We start from the raw sequence: 18,839 nt of genomic DNA on the forward strand, positions 1-18,839 counted from the left end.
TAGTTGAGGCAGCGCATGTCAAGAGCCTTGGGTGGGGCCGTGTCTCACTTGGTTAATCCACCTGCGGCACCAGCAACCCATATGGGCGCCAGGTTCTAGTCCCAGTTGCTCCCCTTCCAGTCCAGCTCTCTGGAAAGGCAGTGGAGGATGACCCAAGTGCTTGGGAGCCTGCACCCGTGTGGGAGACCAGGAGGATGTGCCTGACTCCTAAATTTCTTTTAAAAATGGCTTTCTAAATTTCAGGCTTTGGATCAGCATAGCTCCGGCTGTAGTGGCCATTTGGGGAGTGAACCAACAGAGGGAAGATCTTTCTCTCTGACTCTCTCTCTCTCACTGTCTAACTCTATCTGCCAAAAAAAAAAAAAAAAAAAAAAACTTTGGGTGATCACTGATATCACTGATGTCATACACAAGACTGTTATTTGTTAAATAAACAACAAGAGTCACTGTGCACTAACTTCCCATGCAGGACCTCTGTCCACAAAGAGTTGTATTGTGCAACTTAATAGTAAAACTTGTTCTCAAGAATCACTTCCACTTACTGTATTAAATAGAGAATAATACTATGTCTCATAAGTTAAAGTTATGTCTCGGGGCTCACAAGACAGGTACTATCCTTGGGTTCTTCTTTAAAACAAGTAAGTTTCTATAAGCAGAGAAGGGGAAGGAAGGAAGGGAAAAGAGGAAGGGGGAAAAATGCAAAATCAGCTTCGAGAACAATAACATAGAACAGCCCTTGTCCAGACTGTTGAGAAACAGTTCTCTTAGTTTTTTATTCCATTCTTTTTTCTTTTTCTTTCTTGGACTAAACAGGAGAGGGAGATGGAGAGGGAGTGAATGGGAGGGCAGGTATGGTGGGAAGAATTACTGTGTTCCTAATGTTGTATTTATGAGATACATACAAATAAAAAATAATAATAAAATAATCAAAGCTAAGTCCTGTTCTGAGGTGCTGCAGGTGTTAGTCTTGGAGCATTACTTGAACAGAAGACGCTAGAAGGACCAGTCAGTAAGATTTGATTCACATGGTGCTTCATTTCTGATAGTTTCATCTTCCTTCTGAATGGGGCACCCCCACATAACTGTCTTTATGTATTCCCTTCCTCAGCCTTCCCCTCTTCCATTTCAGTTAGTAAATGTTAACCCTATGAACACAAATGAGTAACCAGAAGAAAAACTAAATGTTGATGTGTTGGCAGGCTGAGCCATCCAGTGTTACCGTAAACATCAACAGGACACATTCGGAGCAAGTGTTGAGGGTCAGAGGCTGGAGCTTTTGCTGGGTGCTCCTCACTTGGCTAGGATAGACACTAGAAACAACATCCTGGCTTTAGTTCCCTCGTGGACTCCCAGGTAGCTTTCTCCCTTCTCCAACACCCCAACACGTGGATCTCACCTCAGTCAGCTGCAGCCCTCACTCCCTGTCCACCCACCTGGACTCAGCGTGCCGTCTCCCCTAAGTGTTGCTGTCCTTTGAGATACTTTGATCCGCCCCTTTAGTTTAATCAGCTCCTTCACTTTGAATGTGGTTGGTTTAATTCTCTTGAGATTTCTAATTTTAGCATATTTGTGATTATTGTTCCTGGCATCGTCTCTTGTCAGATGTGGTGAAAATTATTCCAAACACCGCTAATTAGCACTGAGAAGTTCTAGTCAGTCAATAATAGAGAAATGAAAAAAAAAAAGTGCATACTATAAATGATTTCTAAATTTCAGGAGTTAGAATATAATAAAATAAACATAACAGATATAAATGTTCTAAGAATAATTTCTGTAAATACTTACAAAGTGGTTCTGTATCCCCATCATAATTATTATTCCAATCTTTGGAACAGTTTTGGAATAGCAATTAAATAGATGCCTCTATCCCTCTGCCGTTGCCACCAAAATAGACACAGACCACACACACAGAAATTCTTCCCAAATCCCGCACAGTCTTGCATCTAAGGCTGACACTGATTTGCAACTAAATATATTTGGTATGTTCAAAAAGTTCATGGAAATGCAGACCGTGAAAAAACTTTACATGTATTTATATATTTTTTAATTTACTTGAGGGAGGGTGGAAGCACATCTACTAGTTCAACTCTCCGGATACCCACGATGTGCCCTCTGGTTGGGGCTGAAGCCAGGAGCCAGGAATTCAATCCAGGTCTCCCACATGAGTGGCAGGAACTCAGTTACTTGAGTCACCACCACGGCCTCCCAGGGTCTGCAGTGCAGGAAGCTGGAGTCAGGAGTCGGAGCTGGGTATGGAATATGGTGATTCCAGTGTGATATGTGGGCATCTCAACCAGCATCTTAGCTACCCCCAAACTTATCTTTAATTCTGTTTTTTTCCATCAGGATTTTGAAGGGTCCTTGTAGATTACAAATAGTTACAGCTCTACACACACACGTCACACATATATGTGTGTGTATGTATACATATTGATTCCCACAATTTCATCCTTAGAAATTTGTTCCTTGGCATTCAACATCATCTTTGCCTATGTCCTCTTCTAGAGTGAGAATGTTTCTGGGAGAAGTAGAAGGGTAGCCCAGGAGGTCCCTGGCTCAGATCACCCAGAGACAGGAGAAGGGACATGGGTGGATGGAGTTGGGAAGGTGACACAGAGAAAGGGAAGTAGACTTCGCATCAGAGCAGAGGGAGCTTTTCTGCTTTGCTGTTTAATAATCTGGCTTCATGCAGGCTTCATTGACCTAGGTCAGACCAGGCACGGAGTGCCAGTGAGAGGGTATTCGTGCTTAACGGCATTGCAGACTGAGCAGGGCTTACTGCCTAGTGCTTTAGCAACAAAGAATGCTGCTTGATTTGTACCAGGGAGATTGAGATATTTCTTCTGCATATATAACAATGCTATGAGACTTCATAATGTTCAGGACAGGATCTGAAATTCAGATACATGATCGGGAGTAGATTTTTATGGTCTTCTTAGCAACCTCCTCATCACTCACAGAAAGCTGAGTGGCCTTTCAAAGAGCTTAGCTATTTTTTTTCTCCATTTCCTGGGAGTCGGTGTGTTGGAAACTCACGAGATTGATGAGCGTTCGGGTTACCAGTGCGTTTGTAGGAAGTCAGATGAATGTGCCCTCATTCCAGGAGACAGGGGTTGAACTTGCTGCTGTGTCATCGTTGAAAAAATACTGTGCCTTGCCTCGGGAGAGCTGTCCAAGTAACTGGATTTATGTCTTTTAACTCAGGGCTTGTTGTTCAGTATTCCAATGACAATGGGATAGTCTGGCATTTGCTCCGTGAGTTGGACTTCACGTCGTTTCTGGAACCACGGATCATTTCCATCGACCTGCCACGGGAGGCCAAGACTTCGGCGACGGCTTTCCGGTGGTGGCAACCACAACACGGTGAGCTACTGCTTGCTCCAGCTCCCCTGGGAGCCTGTAGACCCTACAGCACCCGCGTGCCCTTTGCATTCTGTGTGTCTTAATTTGCTGTCCATTTCTAGACAATTTGATTTAGCATCACAGTCACAACGATGCTCATATTGCTGTGTAACGAGGCTTCTCTAACTGCCTTTCTTCATCTGATTGTAGGGAAGCATTCAGCCCAGTGGGCTTTGGATGATGTCCTTATAGGCATGAATGACAGCTCTCAAACTGGATTTCAAGACAAATTTGATGGCTCCCTAGATCTGCAAGCCAACTGGTATCGGATCCAGGGAGGTCAAGTGGATATTGACTGCCTCTCTATGGACACTGCTCTGATATTCACAGAAAACATAGGTATATATTGTCCCCAGATGTCGGGAGAACATTTGATTAACAAGAGGACGAAATTAACCAAACATCGAGAGAAAATTCTGTAATGCAAAAGTGTGTGCATGACTGTCTGTGCTGAGAAAGGCTTTAGGGATAAAAGGAGTTGTATTCGTCCTCTAAAATGTTGGTGAGCTCAGTCATTTGATTTTTGTTGGAACTGTCTTTCATGGAACATGGATGATATGAGTAAGGTTTTTTATTAATAGAAAGAGAAGAGATTCCATGCATTCCATAGGTGCTGTTCCAAAAAATCAAAACCACATTTCTCTCCCTCCTCCCCTTGCCCCCATCCACCTCCCACCCTCCCCTCTCTTCGTTTCATCAGTTTTTTGCAAAGACATACTTTTAAGCCACTCTATATTCAAAGCATAGCAAAGACTGAATATAGGAAGACATTTTGTGTTTCCTACAATTTGTAGGATTATGGGCTTAAGACTGTAGGTAGGCCCTGGTCAAGGTGTTAGTGCCATTCAAGGTAGCAGCCTTCCGTTTTTCCAAGTCTGTGGCGACCAAATGCAAAACAGTAAACATGAGGAGAAAAAAAAAATCAAAAGCACTTAGAAGGCACTAAAGATAAGCCATGATTTTTGTTGCTCTCAAAAATGTTGATTGCAGATATGCATGCCAAATGAAAAAAGAGCACACACATATGCTACTGTTGAACTTTTTTTTTTTTTTGGTAGGAAAGCCTCGCTATGCTGAGACCTGGGATTTTCATGTGTCAGCATCTACCTTCTTGCAGTTTGAGATGAGCATGGGCTGTAGCAAGCCCTTCAGTGACTCCCACAGTGTGCGGCTCCAGTATTCTCTGAACAGTGGCAGGGACTGGCATCTTGTCACCGAGGAGTGTGTCCCTCCGACCATCGGCTGTCTGCACTACACAGAAAGTTCAACTTACACCTCGGAAAGATTCCAGAATTGGAAGCGGATCACTGTCTACCTTCCCCTCTCCACCAAGTGAGAGTTGCCGTGGCTGCCTGCCAGAACTCTGGGTTTCTGTCACCTAATTTGGAGATAGTTGTGATTCCACCTGGGGATTCTATGACTCTTTCATAATTATGCATGGATATGCCAGGAAGAGGGCAAGAAAACATAAAGTGACTTGGGTTCCTGGAGAGTTCTGAACATCCTAGAAGGCTGAGTCTTCTGTTCTTTGGCAACATAAAGGCTGCCCACCAGACTCAGTTTTGAAACTGTTAGAAAAATAAGGCTCTACCCTTTAAGCCAGACACTCAGTCCCATTCAGTGGTGTGAAATTGTAACATACAGAGGAGTGCTCTTGGCAGAGTTACAGAGTTGGGGTTCACTCCCCAAGTTGCCACAATGGCCAGGGCAGGGCCAAGCCAAAGCCAGGAGCCAGGAGCTTCTTCCAGGTCTCCCACATGGCTGCAGGGACCCAATCACTACTGCTTTCCCATACCATCAGCAGGGAGCTGGATCAGAAGTGGAGCAGGCAGGACTTGAACCGCTGCCCATACGGGATGCCTGTGCTGCAAGTGGCGTCTTAACCCTCTAGGCCACAGTGCCAGCCCCTGTTTTGTTCTTCTTATCTCAGCACCACGATAGAGATAAAAGCTTGTCTGGTGCCTTGGGAATGTTTATGCTATTTTGCACCCCCACATTTCAGAATGCATTGGAGAGCTCTGTGGATTTGAGCAGCCTTCTGCTGTTGTCATGTAGGCGTTTGGCTAAGTTGAAGATCTTTCTAGGAACTGATATGTTCCTAGAACTGTGGGGATGGATTAGAGATCCTGGAACTGCCCCCACTCCCACCCCCAATTCCTTGCCTCTCCCTCCCTGTGCTGTGTCCTGTTTGCAAGGAAGTTGGCCCAGCCCTGTCTATCCTTGGCCTGCAGATAGGGGTGTGTAGAGGCAGAGGGGGCCTGTCTTCCTCCCTTTCCTGCCTCAGGTGCTCCTTGGCCAGCTTCTGTGGCCCCAGCTCCCCTGACATTGCCTCTTGTGACCCTGGCCCCTGGGTGTCAGCAACTGTGTCTCTCCCTGAGCCCTCCAGCCTTTAACCTGGTAGTGGCTTCCTTTAAAGAATTATTTATTTATTTATTTATTTGAAAGTCAAAATGACAGAAAGAGGGAAAAACACAGAAAGAGGTATCTTCCATCCATTGGTTCACTCCTCAAATGGCTACAACAGCCAGGGACAGAGCCAGGCTGATGTTAGAAGCCTAGAACTTCATCTTGGTCTCCCATGTGAGTGGTAGGGGCTCAAGGACTTGGGCCATCATGTGCTGCTTTCCCAGGCACATTAACAGGGAGCTGGATCAGAAGTGGAGCAGGCAGGACTGGAACCGGCACTCTAATAGGAGATGCTGGCATCATGTGTAGCATCTTAACCCACTGGGCCACAACACCAGCCTTTGTAGTGGCTTCTGGACTTGCTAAACTCTGGCCTCCTCGCTGCCTCTGCTGGCTTCTGCGTTCTGACACTAGCAATGCATCTGGTCTTGCATTAAATTCCCTCTGTGATAAAAACTTGAGAGTGGCTTCTCTTTTCCTGGTTCAATTCTGACTCAGAAATGTACAGCCGTGTGGCAAGAGGGGAAATGCAGGAGACCAGAGCACTTTAGTGTTAAATCTGGAATAGTTTCCCTGTGGACACCCAGTGCCTAAAATAGGGTTTGCTTGGAACTCATTTCTTCATTTGTTATTCAACATTTTTTGAAAGTCTGTTGTTCTGTGCCTCTGACACTAAATGAACAAGCAGATGCCAGGATCTAATTATATTATTTAGGATAACAGATCTCTAAGCAGCTTTTTCTGATATAAAATGACAACAGAAGTAACACCCAGGGGTGTTATTGAAACACAGGAAGCTAAGGAAGATCTGCACAGTTCCTGGGAGCTGGAGGGAGCTTCCTGGAGGAGCCTTTGTCGCCACTGAGTCTGAGTGAGTGGGGCTTAGCCACGTAAAGAGGAGTATAGGTGACCATATGTTGTGCTGCTGAAAAGCCAGGACAAAACCCCAGTGTCCAGAGTGTGGGTTGACAGGGACAGTCAAGGCTTCGGTGTTTCCAAGTACCGTTGTGAGTCTAGACATCAGGAAAGAGAGGCTGGAGCTGGGGAAGAGGGCAGATGATGGGGGGCCATGGCCGTCATCTTTACTTTGGTCCTGATGGTGCGTGCATTGGGGTGTTTAGCAGAGTGACCATGGAATTAGACTTCTACTGTAAAGCCACCACGCTCTCACACTGAGAAGGGACTTGTGTGGGAGAAACAGCAGAACTTGCAATGGTGCTACTGACATTCTGCTTGGCTAGATGTGTTCTGTGTTCCCCGGTGACCAGCTACACACTTCAGCCATACAATCCATTCCTAAGTGGGGACTGTCGCTGTTCCTCGGTGCAGCTGCGTCTGTCGCTGCAGGAAATGGGCTTCTGACCACTGCAGCCCAGGTCACAGATCACCAGTGTGGTAGGAAACACAGGATGCAGCCCATCATTCCAGTCCTCTGGCTTATGGGAGCCAGAACCTGGAAAACGTAAACAGAGGGCAGGGGTAGGGTTCGGCTTCCATTTGACTCTCAGCACCCAGGAGAACAGGGACCTCACTGCCAGAACACTGCAAATTCCAACTTTTCCTCTTGTTTCTCATCTTCTGTCTCTTTCCCAGTTACTGAGTAGCAGTAAAAGCCAGAAAGCAAAAGCCAAAATTCTACCCTTATTTCAAAACCAAGAGTACATTGGGGGCCAGCATTGTGACACAGAGGGTTAAGCCACCCCTTGGGACATCAGCATCCCCTATCAGAGCAGCAGTTTAAGTCCCATCCAGCTTCCTGCTAATGCACCTGGGAAGATGGCAAAGAATGGCTCAAGTGCTTGGGCCTCTCACCAACATGGGAGATCCTGATGGAGTCCTTGGCTCTTGGCTTCAACCTGGCCCAGTCCTGGCTGTTGTGGCCATTTGGGGAGTGAATCAGTAGATGGAATATGTCTCTCTCTCTATCTTTCTCTAGCTCTCTTCCCCCACCCTTCCTCCCTCACTCTGCATTTCAAATAAATAAATAAATCTTTAAAAATACAAGAGTAAAACAGTCATCCAAAATAACTTCCATGTCACACATGTGTCTGCAGAATCTTACACGAGAGATGTTCAGAAATATTAAATATTCATGGTGAAATATTTAAATAGCATGCATTCTCTTGTCTGGATCAAGAGGAAAGAGCATGCACTACTTAGCGTAAAGATAAAGTGTCTCAATGCAGAGGGATCTGGACCCTGGAGAAGGGCACTTTAAAGGGAAAAGAGAATTAATGTCTTTTTCATCTTCTCAAGGTTGCTTGTCAAACCAATGCCATGTTTTTTTTGGTTAGTTCTCCCAGGACCCGGTTCCGGTGGATTCAGGCCAACTACACCATGGGGGCTGATTCCTGGGCCATTGACAATGTCGTGCTGGCCTCTGGCTGCCCCTGGATGTGCTCAGGACGGGGGATTTGTGATGCTGGCCGCTGTGTGTAAGTGAATAAAACCGGCAGTTGCTGTCTGCTATGCAAAATGGAAAATGGCTGGTCGAGCTGGTAACAAGTAATGCCTGTTCTCCACCCCTGTCTTCCCAAGGTGTGACCGGGGCTTTGGTGGACCTTACTGCGTTCCACTCATTCCTCTGCCCTCAATTCTTAAAGACGACTTCAACGGGAACTTGCATCCTGACCTGTGGCCGGAAGTGTATGGTGCAGAGAGGGGAGATCTGAATGGTGAACCCATCAAGTCTGGAACGTCCCTCGTATTTAAAGGGGTCAGATGGGCTTCCACTTCTCTACCCTGCTACTCGCGCTCCCTCCCTCACCCGAAGGCATTTCCAAGTCTGTTCCCTGGGTCTGCTCTTTTAGACACAGCTCCTATCTTCCAGCCCAAACCATGTGTCTGCCCCTATTCGGTACATTTTTTACCATCACATGGGCATAAACCTTCTTCCGCCTCAGTGACCACACCTTCTTTCCTTTCTGCAAAATTATATGTAAAAATTCGTAGCATGCAATTTTTAGCATTCTAGATTTCTGGAATGCAGCATTTTATGTTATTCAGTACTTAACTTTGTAATATTTTTCAGTGATTTTAGGAAAGGTCTTTCCTTTCTCCTTCCATTATTTTCTGCTTCCTGACAATAGAACTACTTGGTGACTTCAGGAAAACTGAATGTTTAGGTCAAGTTAAACAGCATTCTCAAACATTAGTAGATTTTTGTATTTCAGCCTGGAGTCTGGCTGAGGACACATTAAGCCAGTGAGTGATGCTCTGTCCTACGCTGGCACATATTTGTATGTGGATCCATCCTACATCCCATCTCTCCCAGCGTGGGGAAATTGACATGCCTAGGTGTACAGGTGAAATCTTTGACAATCTGCATGGGAATCTCGGGAACCTTAATGACCAGCACCTAGCACTTAGAAAATTAGACACCCTGGAACTTTTTCAGTGCTACTTGCCAGAGGCAGGTTATCATTCTTATTTAAGTTCTTCTCAGGTTCTGGTTGAGAAAGAAAAATGCTAAGAGGTGTGAGAGATTTACAAGTCTATGAGTTTTGAGTAGCGACAACCATTGAGGAGTGAGAACTGCAGAGTTCCTAGTCTGCTCTAAGGGTTTGGCTGTCATTACCACTGCTTCACTTCTGATCTGTTGGAAGCAGCTGATGAGACCCAAAAGCTGGAGCCCTGTTACCTCTCGTGCTTGGAAGATCTTCACCTGATATATTTGTGAGCAACAGAATTAACCTGGTTCTTAGGCCCGTTCAGCAAGAAAGATGCATCGTCCTGTGTACTCTCCCTTTACCCACCCAAATGCAAGAGCAGCCAAGCACTGTGTGTGTTAGACAAGTTATCTGTCAGTCCTGCGAGCTGTGGCGAGGGCTCAGCAGGTGCCACTCAGCAGGCTGCAGCTCGACCTGAAAAGGCACTCTTTGGTGAAAAGGGAAATGATAGTCTGATTTTAACGTGGATAGATTCAGGAGTACTATTGCCTGTTTAAAATAGTGCATTGGTTACAAATGCATTCCCTCTGTTTGGCCCAAATGGATCACTGAGCCTGGCCAAAGGACAATAATGGAAACACTTGTGTGGACTAGGCGAAGTGTGTCAGCCCGGCTGGACATTCCCACTGCACGGATATCGCTGTCAAGTGCTGAACTGTAAACAGGCATTGCAGCTATGAAAGAGAGATACTTTGAGATTGCAGAAAATTCTTAGATTCTGAATTTAACACTGTCTCACTTCCTTCTCCCTGAACCACAAGATGGTTTGATGAGTAACACACTGGAATCTTATAAAGGACTGAGGCTAAGTTGCAGAATCCGACACACCTGGATCTCCACCCGCCGTCTGCCACTTAGAAACTGTGGAACCTTGAGTAAATTGTGGCCAGTCTCTGAGTCTCCATCTCCTATCTGCAACATGAGGAGAGTAAAACTGTCCTTTAGGAGTGCACGGCGCTCTGAATGAGTTAACGTGGAGAGTGCTCAGTCTGCGGTTGCCCTTATGAAATTAGCTGTATTTATGATGTGTTCAGCTAAGGAAGAATACGGTCCATCATGACTGTTAAAGAAAAAGAGGGAAAATGTGCTCTTTCTGGCAACAGCTACACTTGATATTTGTGAGTTGATCATTATGACTGTGCCCGCTCTGTCACAGGCGTGCACCCCTAAAGAGTTACTTCTTCCTGAAATCGTAGCTGAGAAACTAAAAGGCCTGCTGGGCCCTGAGGACATTGGCCTAGTGCTGTTCTCTTTCACTGTCGCTGCAGTCCTGTGCACAGCTGAAGAAAACAACCTTTCAAGCTGTCAATCCCAGGCAACCAGGAATAGCTGATTAGCAGAAAAAATTACTACAGCTAATGTGATCTCTTCCCTCGGTCCTTGGTTTCTCTGCATGAGTGAGTAGAGCCTCGGCGTTGGAACTTGCCTTTAGTTACGCCTTATTTCACTTGACCAACCGAGAGGGATGTGTTGTGTCAGCCTGAACGAGAACCTCCTGGGGCTGGCTGAGCAAGCAAAGGAGTAGCGATTTCCTAAAACTCCTTGGAACCCTGAAAAAGTTGCCCATTAGTTCCCGGCTTCCAGCGGGAGCACTTGGCACATCTTCCACCTGCTTCCTGCGTACTCCTCTCACGGCCAGCTGTGAGCAAAGCAGGTTCTTGTGAAAAAGACCTGTCAGTAGGGAATGCTCTCAGGTTCGCATTGCTTTTTATGTGAGTCACAGCAGCGTCTGATTCAGAGTTAAGACAATGAAATTGTGTTATTCAGGCAGCAGAAATGAAGGCTGTGAGGAGAGGGGAAACAAGAATTGTTCCATTTTTCCTTGTCAGCTGGACAAAATGCTGCCCTGTGAACTTACCTAGCTAATATAAGTTAGGTGTGGAAAATAACTTTGCAAATGACATAGGTTGTGTAACACATGTGTTCTTATTTGCAGGAAGGACTAAGGATGCTCATTTCAAGAGATCTAGATTGTACCAATACCATGTATGTCCAGTTTTCACTCAGGTTTATAGCGAAAGGTAAGACTTCTATGGTTATGAATTTATTATTTCCCTTCAAAAAATTCTGTCATGCATGAAGATGTGATGACTATTAAGCTGCACAGAATTTGTTGCCTGGATGACCTGACATAAATGTTCACAAATGTTCTTCTTTAGTGTCAGTTCATCTTAATGTAAGGGCATGGTAACTACTAATTGAATAATTTCATAAAGCTGTACTAATCATACCATTTCTATGGTAGTTAAATTTATCCTTATATTCCTAAGCCCACCACTGCTGCCTAGCTGTTTTTGGCTTTTCTCTTGTAGATGTGAACGCCCCCCTGCCCCAAAAAAAACCTATTATTTGTCATTTGGTTTTTCCTGTTGATAAAATTTTCTTTAAAAATGTCATTGTATCCATAATACATTTGCAAGTATTTTTAATATATCCTGAGATATAAACATTTGCTGTTTTGTAAAATCAGGATGCTTGTAGAAACAACATCTTTGATGTAACATTTCCTAAACACAGAAAGGTGCATGTGCGTATATGAGAGAGAGGTGGTTCTGTGTGCACATCCATCACACATCAGTGTGTGTTTGAGATCTATTCCTACAGAAGGCCCAAGCTGTCATAGCTTTAAGTCCCCTCTGAGGCTTTTGGACTACAAAGCCTCCATGTAAATATAAATTGGTTTATGCATGGATTCCAAAAGAGTAGGGTAAGAACCTGTCATCTCCCCATTGCTATCACAGTGTGCTCCATGCCTGTGTTGTCTTCTTCCTAGGTACCCCAGAGAGGTCTCACTCCATTCTCCTGCAGTTCTCCATCACTGGAGGAATCACTTGGCACCTGATGGATGAATTTTACTTCCCGCAAACAACCAATATACTTTTCATTAATGTTCCCCTGCCCTCCACCGCCCAGACCAATGCCACAAGATTCAGACTCTGGCAACCCTATAATAATGGTAAAAATGCCTGTGTTCTCCTGTGATCAAAACTGACAGTTGCATGTTAACCTACTTGTTTCTAAAGGGCCAGGGGACAGGGGACAGGGAGTGCCCAAAGAGTGGCTTAGCGGTCCATAGCCCACACATTGCACATTGTACCCGTGTAACTTTTGACATGTGTCAGTATTTAAGTGCGCATCACTGCATTCATTGCTTCATACTTGACTCCTAAGTTCTTTTGATGATGTGAATGTAGCTGGGTCCTTTCACAAAGCTGAAGCTTTTCTTTTAAAGATTTATTTACTTATTTAAAAGGCTGAGTTACAGAGAGAGAGAGAGAGGTCTTGCATCCCCTGGTTCACTCCCCAAATGGCTGCAACAGCCAGGGCTGAGCCAGGTCAAAGCCAGGAGTCTGGAACTCCATCCAGGTCTCCTACTTGAGTGATGGGGCCCAAGTACGCAGGCCATCTTTTCTCTGCTTTTCCAGGAATATTAGCAGGGAGCTGGATTGGAAATGGAGCAGCCAGGACTCAAACTGGCACCCATATGGAATGCTGGCACAGCAGGTGGCATCTTATTTTTTTAATATTTTATTTGAAAGTCAAGGTTACACAGAGAAGGAAGGAGAGGCAGAGAGAGAAAAATAGGTCTTCCATCTGCTGGTTCACTCCCCCAGTTAGCCGCAAAGGTCAGAGCTGCGCCCGTCTGGAGCCAGGAGCCAGGAGCTTCTTCTGAGTCTCCCAGGCAGGTGCAGGGGCCCAAGGACTTGGGCCATCTTCTACGGCTTTTCCAGGCCAAATAAGAGAGCTGGAACAGAAGTGGAGCAGCCAGGACTTGAACTGGCACCCATATGGGATGCCGGCACTGCAGGCAGTGGCTTTACCCACTATGCCACAGTTCTGGCCTCCACAGGTGGCATCTTAACCACTGCACCAGCCCTCAAAGCTGAAGTTTTTAAAAAATAATCCAGCCCTACCGTAAGGCCATCTTCAGGTGTCACTGCATTTCTGTTGAATTCACTTAGGAATTCGCAGTTCTTCTGAGTGTGGCAGTGTGTTGTGAGATCGGACAGCATGATATCAAAGTGCTATGGTAAAGTGACAGGGATGTAGACCAAGCAGACAATGCCTTGGAGAAAAGATTCTTACCATACACACTAGCTTCAGTGATACCTTACAGGAGTGGGTAACTTAATAGCATTTTCAGGTAGTTACAGAAAGTTATTCTACAAGTTTGTAATGTTTTACTGTATTTCCATTAACTGCTGATGATAAAGGGCCAGACTTTACCAAGTCATTCAGTGACTCACCCCAGTAAGCACAGAGATCACACAAAGCAGGGCTCTTGGCAGAGTCATCATAAGGGAAGTATACTTCTGGGCCAGTGCTGAGGTGTAGCTGGTGAAGCTTCTGCCTGCGATGCTGGCATCCCATATGAGCACCGGTTCCAGACCCATCTGTCCACTTCCTATCCAGCTCCCTGCTAACGTGCCTGGGAAAGCAGCAGAAGATAGCCTAAGTATTTGGGACTCTGAACCCACATGGGAGACCTGGAAGAATCCCTTTGCTCCTGGCTTCACCCTGGCCCAAGCCCTGGCCATTGTGGCCATCTGGGGAGTGACCCAGTAGGTGGAAGACCTCTCTCTGTGTCTCCCTCTCTCTCTCTCTGTAACTCTGCCTTTTAAAATAAATAAAAAATAAATCTTCAAAAATAGTGTACTTCCATCTCTGAAATTTAGCCTATGGTTCCCTTACTAGTAAGTACAAAATAAAATAAAAACGTTATTGTATTTGAGGTATTTACATACATATATAATATATAGTATGATCATCAAATAAAAATGCAGAAAAGGAAACAGCCAGTTCCACAACACTGGGCATTGTTGTCTTCAATTTGTACTTGCAATGCTCATCTGATTTTTTCTTCTTTGTTTCCATCTACAACTTCCAATATAAGAAAAGGAAAGACAGCAACTAGAATTAAAGCAGTGATTGGATTAGAAAGAGATAAACACATGTGATTGCAGTTGATGTATCAGGTTATATCTACAGGATCCTATTTAAGATCCTGCCTTATGTTTTGTGAGAATTGTGCTGTAAGCAGGATTGAGTGAAGAAGCAACCTCAGGGAATCTGGTTTTTTTATGACTTGAAATTACGTGTTGGCCTTTATTACAGAAATTTCACATAACCTGTATTTTCTTACCAATAAAAATAAGTACAAAAGGATGGTACTTTTCATCAAAAAGGCATTATTGGTTTGAAAACCAATAAGGGGCCGGTGCCACAGCTCACTAGGCTAATCCTCCGCCTTGCGGCGCCGGCACACCGGGTTCTAGTCCCGGTCGGGGTGCCGGATTCTGTCCCAGTTGCCCCTCTTCCAGGCCAGCTCTCTGCTGTGGCCAGGGAGTGCAGTGGAGGATGGCCCAAGTGCTTGGGCCCTGCACCCCATGGGAGACCAGGAGAAGCACCTGGCTCCTGCCTTCGGATCAGCACAGTTCGCCAGCCACAGTGCACTGGCCGTGGCGGCCATTGGAGGGTGAACCAACGGCAAAGGAAGACCTTTCTCTCTGTCTCTCTCTCTCTCACTGTCCACTCTGCCTGTCAAAAATAAAAATAAATAAATAAATAAATAAAAAAACAATAAGGGAAAAATAAAGTACTGCATGTCTTGGCATATTTTTCTTCTAGCGTACATACACAAAACAGCTAAGCCTTGTTATGAATTAGGGCCATATTGTCATCTCCAAGGTCGCCCTTCAGCCTGACTGAAGCAGGGTGCTAAGCTGTCATGAGTGACTCCTCCAGCAGACTAGCTAGCATCCCCCAGTTCAGTGCCCCCTGACTGCCCATCCTCACACATCAGACATCCGACAAATGCCCCCTAAGCCACAACAGCATGAGTCAGCCCTAGTCAGCCCATTCTGGCTGGTGAAGGGTCCATGGCACTGCTCTGGTAGGAAGGACAGAACACTTCCCCACACTGTCACCCCTTCCTGAAATTAGCAAGGCAATCCCATGCTGTGTCGGCTACACAGGTAGCGAGGGCAGTTTTTCCTGCACTTTCATCTCTGTAAGTTGTCCGTCGCATCATCTGAGTTGTTTGTCTGTGTAGAACACACTGCTGTTATCCAGTTCCTTCTGTCCTCATTTCCAATATGCAAAAACCATCCATCTGATTTTCATCATTGGAAAACCTTGCCCTGTCCTACAACGTCATAGGTAAAAAAGAGGAAATCTGGATTGTGGACGACTTCATTATCGATGGGAACAACTTGAACAACCCAGTGATGCTTCTCGACACCTTTGACTTCGGGCCCAGAGAAGACAACTGGTTTTTCTATCCTGGTGGTAACATTGGTCTTTATTGCCCATATTCTGCAAAGGGAGCCCCGTAAGTGTCTGATGGAGGAGCTAAAAATAAAACTATGCTCTATGTATTGTGATGCATTTTTGCCTAAGCGGATTCCTTGTTGCTTTCTTGTATAACAGAGAGGAAGATTCGGCCATGGTGTTTGTTTCGAATGAGGTCGGTGAGCACTCCATTACCACCCGCGACCTCAGTGTGAATGAGAACACCATCATCCAGTTTGAGGTACTTGACCCTGTTCCATTAGAAGTGCTGTGAATTTTATCTCGAACAACATCTAGGAAAGAGGAGGAAACTCTCAGAGAATTTAATGCATTGTAACTTCCCATTTCTGTGCAAGTCCGTGAGAGATTTGGGCATCATAATTCACTTTTATTAGCAGAACTGATTGTCCTATGAAGGTTTATGTCTGAGTTTCTGTCCTTTATTTGTGGCCTAGTTTCCCCACCTACTACAGTGGAGAATTGTTGAAATTGAGTATTTGAAGCATAAAAATGAAAAGGATCATACTGTTCTGGTACTGTTATCATCACAGGTCACTAGTCAGTACTATGCCAGCACATGTATCATGATGACATGAATTTCATAGATAAAACAATATAACGTGGTTTTCATAATTGCAAAGGTATTTGCTCTGTGTATTTTATTAATATTGATGCATTCTTTATATTTGTCAAGAGAGCAAATCAATAATTAACATAAAAGCCCTGACATATTTTAAAAACTTAGATAATCTAATCGGTGGAACCAAAGGTGTTCAGGTATAGTAACTTCATTTTCTCTCATTTTATATAAAAAAAAGAAAAACCAGGAAGTAGGTAAGGCAGAGGCTGGGACAATTCCAAATGTTTAGAACATACTCGCTTCTCCACTTCAGTCTGTACTAGCCTATCAGCTGACTTACTGAAAATAGCACGTGGAAGGAGATTGATATATTTACCCTGACTGGACAGTACAAAATGTATACATGCACCAAAATATCACATGGTACTCCATAAGTATGTGTAATTTTATGTGTCTATTAAAGCTTAAAGATCAATACAAGATAAAGAGTACCTAATTGCATCAGCATGATTTTGATCATCTGTTTTTTAGACTGTCTGCGTCCTCTAAATTCGATTTGTGTCCTATAATCTCAGAAGGCGCAGACCAAATGAGTCCCAAGAGGAGGAATTACTCTTATCTGTTTTAAACTTTGCATTATATTTTCCAATTTTATTTATCCCTTAAATGCTAATAAAAGGTAGCACATTTGGCCCTTTTAGGAATTCTACTAGCAAAAAATTCAAGTAGAAACAAGTGCCTATGGAAGTTTCTCAGATGTTAATAGCTTACTCATCAGAAGGTCAGGGAATCAGGTCACACACACACACACACACACACACACACACACACAGAGTCCTCTGAATCATGGGTCCCACATCTGTGGATTCAACCAACTGCAGATGGAAAATATTTAGGAAAATCATTGTATCCGGCATTTGGAATTGTCCCAGCCTCTGCCTTACCTACTTCCTGGTTTTTCTTTTTTTATATAAAATGAGAGAAATAAATTTTTCATGATGCCCGTTGAGGTTCTTTATGAAAAATTATAATTTAGAGGTAATATGTGATATTGCTCAGTTAGGCAAAACAGAATCTTACAGTGTTAAATATTTCAACAAGACAGTTCCCGGGAAAATGGACTCTCTGGAAAATAATGAAGTGGTGAATCATTTCAAGGCTTGTTGCTCTGGGGTAATTTGCATCATTTTTCCTTCTTCTCCAAGATCAATGTGGGATGCTCAACCGATAGCTCATCTGCTGATCCCGTCAGACTGGAATTCTCAAGGGACTTTGGGGCAACCTGGCACCTGCTGCTCCCCCTCTGCTACCACAGCAGCAGCCACGTCAGCTCCTTATGCTCCACTGAGCACCACCCAAGCAGCACCTACTACGCAGGCACCACCCAGGGCTGGAGGAGGGAGGTCGTGCACTTCGGGAAGCTGCACCTGTGCGGGTGAGGGCCTGCTATGTGTGTGCGTGGCGCTGTGCATGTTTCTCCTGTCACAGTTTGTCCCCAAACTCCTCGTTGACCTGCCACTTTGTCACGGGGACATGTCCACCTTCCATTTCTTCCTCCTGTCTCACTTGAAGCAGGGCAATGGATATTTAAGGCCTAGAGCCTTGGGCTGACCCAACTATTAGAGTTTGCAGGTAAAGGTTTTAAGCGCATGCTGTGGACTGCACCCCCTGGCGTGGTTCACTTCCCCACGGTGTGCCCTTGATGCTCTGAGCCTCCCCCTGCCTGCCAGCCCCCACCTCACAATATAAATACAATTCGAATTGTATGACTTTCAAGTACCTCCTTCCCCGTCTTCTGCAGGGAGAGGTAATATATGGAGGAAGGAAGCCCGCAGAAGATTCCTGGTGTCTCAAAAAAAAAAAAAAAAAAAAAAAGTGTTAGCACTTTTTCCCCCCAGGCACTTCTACTTTTTCAACCTCTCTCAGCATTCTGGTTCCGTATAGTTGACTCTTCTGTTGCAAAGCTACTTGGAGATAAAGGACTTCAGCCCTAATAGAAATGAAATGAAAAGTAAGAGTTCAAAACATGAAGCTAATAATATCAGTGAACAAAGAATGGAAGTCAAAAAAGCAGCCTGCCTCAGAGTTTCTGTCTTTTTTCTCGGAATAAAGAATTTATTCTTTCAGAGTGTGTCAAAAAAAAAAAAAAAGAAGAAGAAGAAAGTAGTAATATCATACTTTCAAGATGGAAGTAGACTTCTAGTCCTGATGTGAAACTAAGCATAATTAGAAATCATGGGTCTCCAAGCAAAACTAAAAACACCTGGGTCTTTTCCAAAGAAGAGTGAAAGGGAATTTTCAAGAGTCTGCATTCTCACTAAACATAAGGCTGTTGTCTCCTCCTCCTCATTAGCATAAGTTTCAAAATTTGATTGCTAAGGACCTTAACATTTTGTGGTGTTAACTGTGTCATTCACCACCCCTACTGTTACATCAGGACATCATTCTCGTAGAAGATCCAGCTCGTTTTAAGCATTGCGGAGCCACATGTCCTCAAGGTTCCTTACAAATGATAGGCAGAGGAGGTGAGGACTCTCTGGAGCTCATAGGAAGGGAGAGAGCTGATGACACCAGAGAGAGCCAGGACAACCAGAAAGCTACAGTAGGGTGGGTGCAGCTTATCTACAGAAGAATCGGGAAGTTGGGGGAAAGAGGTCCAAAAACACTCCTTACCCAAAATCAGTTCTATTAAGATCATACGGCTGCAAGGA

General features: G+C 44.7%; 1 protein-coding gene across 3 annotated transcripts in view; it reads left to right on the forward strand.

Annotated features, from left to right (window-relative positions):
- The window catches only part of RELN (reelin), a 538,293-nt gene that overhangs the window by 447,097 nt on the left and 72,357 nt on the right, over positions 1-18,839 (forward strand). For all 3 annotated transcript variants that reach the window (XM_070071183.1, XM_051849694.2, XM_051849695.2), the window contains exons 32-41: positions 3,205-3,363; positions 3,553-3,741; positions 4,461-4,734; positions 8,103-8,243; positions 8,347-8,524; positions 11,194-11,278; positions 12,031-12,213; positions 15,417-15,588; positions 15,687-15,789; positions 17,334-17,563. In XM_070071183.1, coding sequence (XP_069927284.1) covers positions 3,205-3,363; positions 3,553-3,741; positions 4,461-4,734; positions 8,103-8,243; positions 8,347-8,524; positions 11,194-11,278; positions 12,031-12,213; positions 15,417-15,588; positions 15,687-15,789; positions 17,334-17,563 — 1,714 coding nt within the window. The remainder of the gene's footprint in view (positions 1-3,204; positions 3,364-3,552; positions 3,742-4,460; positions 4,735-8,102; positions 8,244-8,346; positions 8,525-11,193; positions 11,279-12,030; positions 12,214-15,416; positions 15,589-15,686; positions 15,790-17,333; positions 17,564-18,839) is intronic.

This window comes from Oryctolagus cuniculus, chromosome 3 (assembly GCF_964237555.1).
Source record: "Oryctolagus cuniculus chromosome 3, mOryCun1.1, whole genome shotgun sequence".
Taxonomy (NCBI): Eukaryota; Metazoa; Chordata; class Mammalia; order Lagomorpha; family Leporidae; genus Oryctolagus; species Oryctolagus cuniculus.